We start from the raw sequence: 2047 nt of genomic DNA, 5'->3' as shown, positions 1-2047 counted from the left end.
TGAATAATCACTCTATCCTATTCGTTAATCACTCTGTTGGTGAACCAGTTTTTGCCTATATCTTTCTTAAATCTATATCGATCAAAGAGGAGTGGTATAAGATGGATAGAGAGATGGTTAATTTGATTATTTATTGAAAAAACACAAATTTGTTATAAATAGTCATAAACTATGGTAAGCCCTCTCTATACTTTTCTTACCGGGAGAAACTTCTTCTAGGTGCCGTCAGGCGATTTTATTCACCTCCTTGGCTGACCCAAAACCTTTGGGATTAGAAATGAGGTGTTCCATAGTTTCCCTGTGGAGCGTGGACGATGGTCACTGGGGCAGGGGCGGAATGGATAGGAGCTGGGGCATTGTAGGTCTGTGCAGGCCGGTGTACTGGTGCAGGGGCACTGTAGGTCTGTACAGGCTGGTGCACAGGAGCTGGGGCATGGTAGGTCTGTGCAGGCTGGTAGGCCGGGTACTGGGCCTCACCCTCGTACTGGACTTGGGCGACGTAGCCGGCGTAGTCGTCGGCTGTGTAAGTGACCGTCTGCCGGCGCCCGTCGGGGAGGTTCACGAAGTAGGACCCCGTCACGACCTGCCCGTCCGAGTTCTCGCTGTGGCCGAAGTCGCTGCCCTCGTAGTCCTGGACAGCGTACTCGAAGTTGTGGGGTTGTGGCTAGGAGTGGGAGGAGACTGTGGTTACACAAGAACGGAGAAGAGTGTTCTATCTTAGGGACCCCATCCACGGTACGACCCGGTCTTGAGACCGCCGGATCGTACTGTGGATGAGGCGTCAGTACGATTCATATTATTTAAATTATCTAATGTAATAGTCGACAATAACAAAGCATGCTCACAGGAGACCTACTGGTTCATAAAGAAGCCGAAAGCAGAAAAACAAACATGGCAGCACTTTTCATGAATATCTAAATGAATCTTTGATTTTTTATTTATTATATATGATCGCGCCAACAGGAACTTTATACATAAAAATACTCGTATAAGAGTATAAGGGTGGAGGAAACTGTAAGAGACCATGAGGCCTGCACTAGGCAGTTCCATGTCCCTTACCACTAACCCTATCTATAAAACTATCTAATCTTCATTTACGGCAATCAATTGTTTCAACGCTCACTACTTGGTTACTGAGGCTATTCCACTCTATTGGGAAACCAGTTCATGCCTATATCCTTAAATGTATTTCTTTTTCAAATTTTGTAACAATAACTTAATGGTTATTACCGGGTAGGATGCCTCAGGTGCTGAGTACGAAGGTTGGGGAGGTGAGTAGGATGGCTGAGGTGGTGTGTAGGAAGGTTGAGGGGCGAAGGAGTGTTGAGGAGGACCGTAGGAACCTTGAGGTGCCGGATGAGGATGTCCTAAGGAGGACAGCGTCTCCGGGCGGGCAAGTGCCACTCCAAGGAGGCAGCAGGCAAAAGCAATCTGATGAAGGAAGAAAACGGAATGCCAATTGATCACTTGACCAATTTGAAACGGGACTATTTGTTCGTGAGATCACCTTCGAACTGAGCCAAGCCGAAGTCTTCCTCCGGAAGACTCTGGCACTGCTTCTAGAGGAAAACTTTGGTAAATATTTCAAAAAGTTTGGCGCCGAGGGAATTACCTGGACAGGAGACATGATGGAGGAGACGCTGAGGTGCTGAATGTGGACCTCCAGATCTCTGCTGAGTTTATATTGGACGTGGCAGGACCTTGAGGCGCTGTGGTCGACAGCTGGGTGGGCGGGAAGCCAGGTCATGACTCGGCACATTTAGCAAGAAAGCACGAAAACAGTGTCGTGTCATGTCAGGTAGTGACGAAATCATTAAGATAGGGTTGTAATGCTTTACCAATGATTGCCAATTATGTGAATATGTATTTTGCGAATTCTAATCTTCTTAATCCAGTTGTCAATTACTGTATGTAAATTTCGTGGAATTGAATTATGAGGCGAGATTTGATACTGGGTGTACAGAACACTTACAATGTCTGTTCCTGTTATCTCAGAATTTAACCTGAGTGTCACCCTGTTTTTCAAACACCCTAAGTTATATAAAAT

At 46.1% G+C, this 2047-nt stretch overlaps 1 protein-coding gene across 1 annotated transcript; it reads right to left on the bottom strand.

Annotated features, from left to right (window-relative positions):
- Positions 1 to 271: 271 nt before the first annotated feature.
- LOC143025706 (uncharacterized) lies at positions 272 to 1759 on the bottom strand. Its single transcript, XM_076185707.1, has 3 exons — positions 1613 to 1759; positions 1243 to 1431; positions 272 to 664 (listed from the first exon to the last, which is right to left on the bottom strand). Exons 1-3 carry the CDS (start codon positions 1757 to 1759, stop codon positions 272 to 274), a joined length of 729 nt encoding a protein of 242 aa, XP_076041822.1.
- Between the last annotated feature and the right edge of the window lie 288 nt (positions 1760 to 2047).

Source organism: Oratosquilla oratoria, chromosome 5 (genome assembly GCF_046742065.1).
Source record: "Oratosquilla oratoria isolate Oo_2021 chromosome 5, ASM4674206v1, whole genome shotgun sequence".
Taxonomy (NCBI): domain Eukaryota; kingdom Metazoa; phylum Arthropoda; class Malacostraca; order Stomatopoda; family Squillidae; genus Oratosquilla; species Oratosquilla oratoria.
Note: the sequence above shows the minus strand (reverse complement) of the source record. Positions and strands in the feature narration are given on the sequence as shown.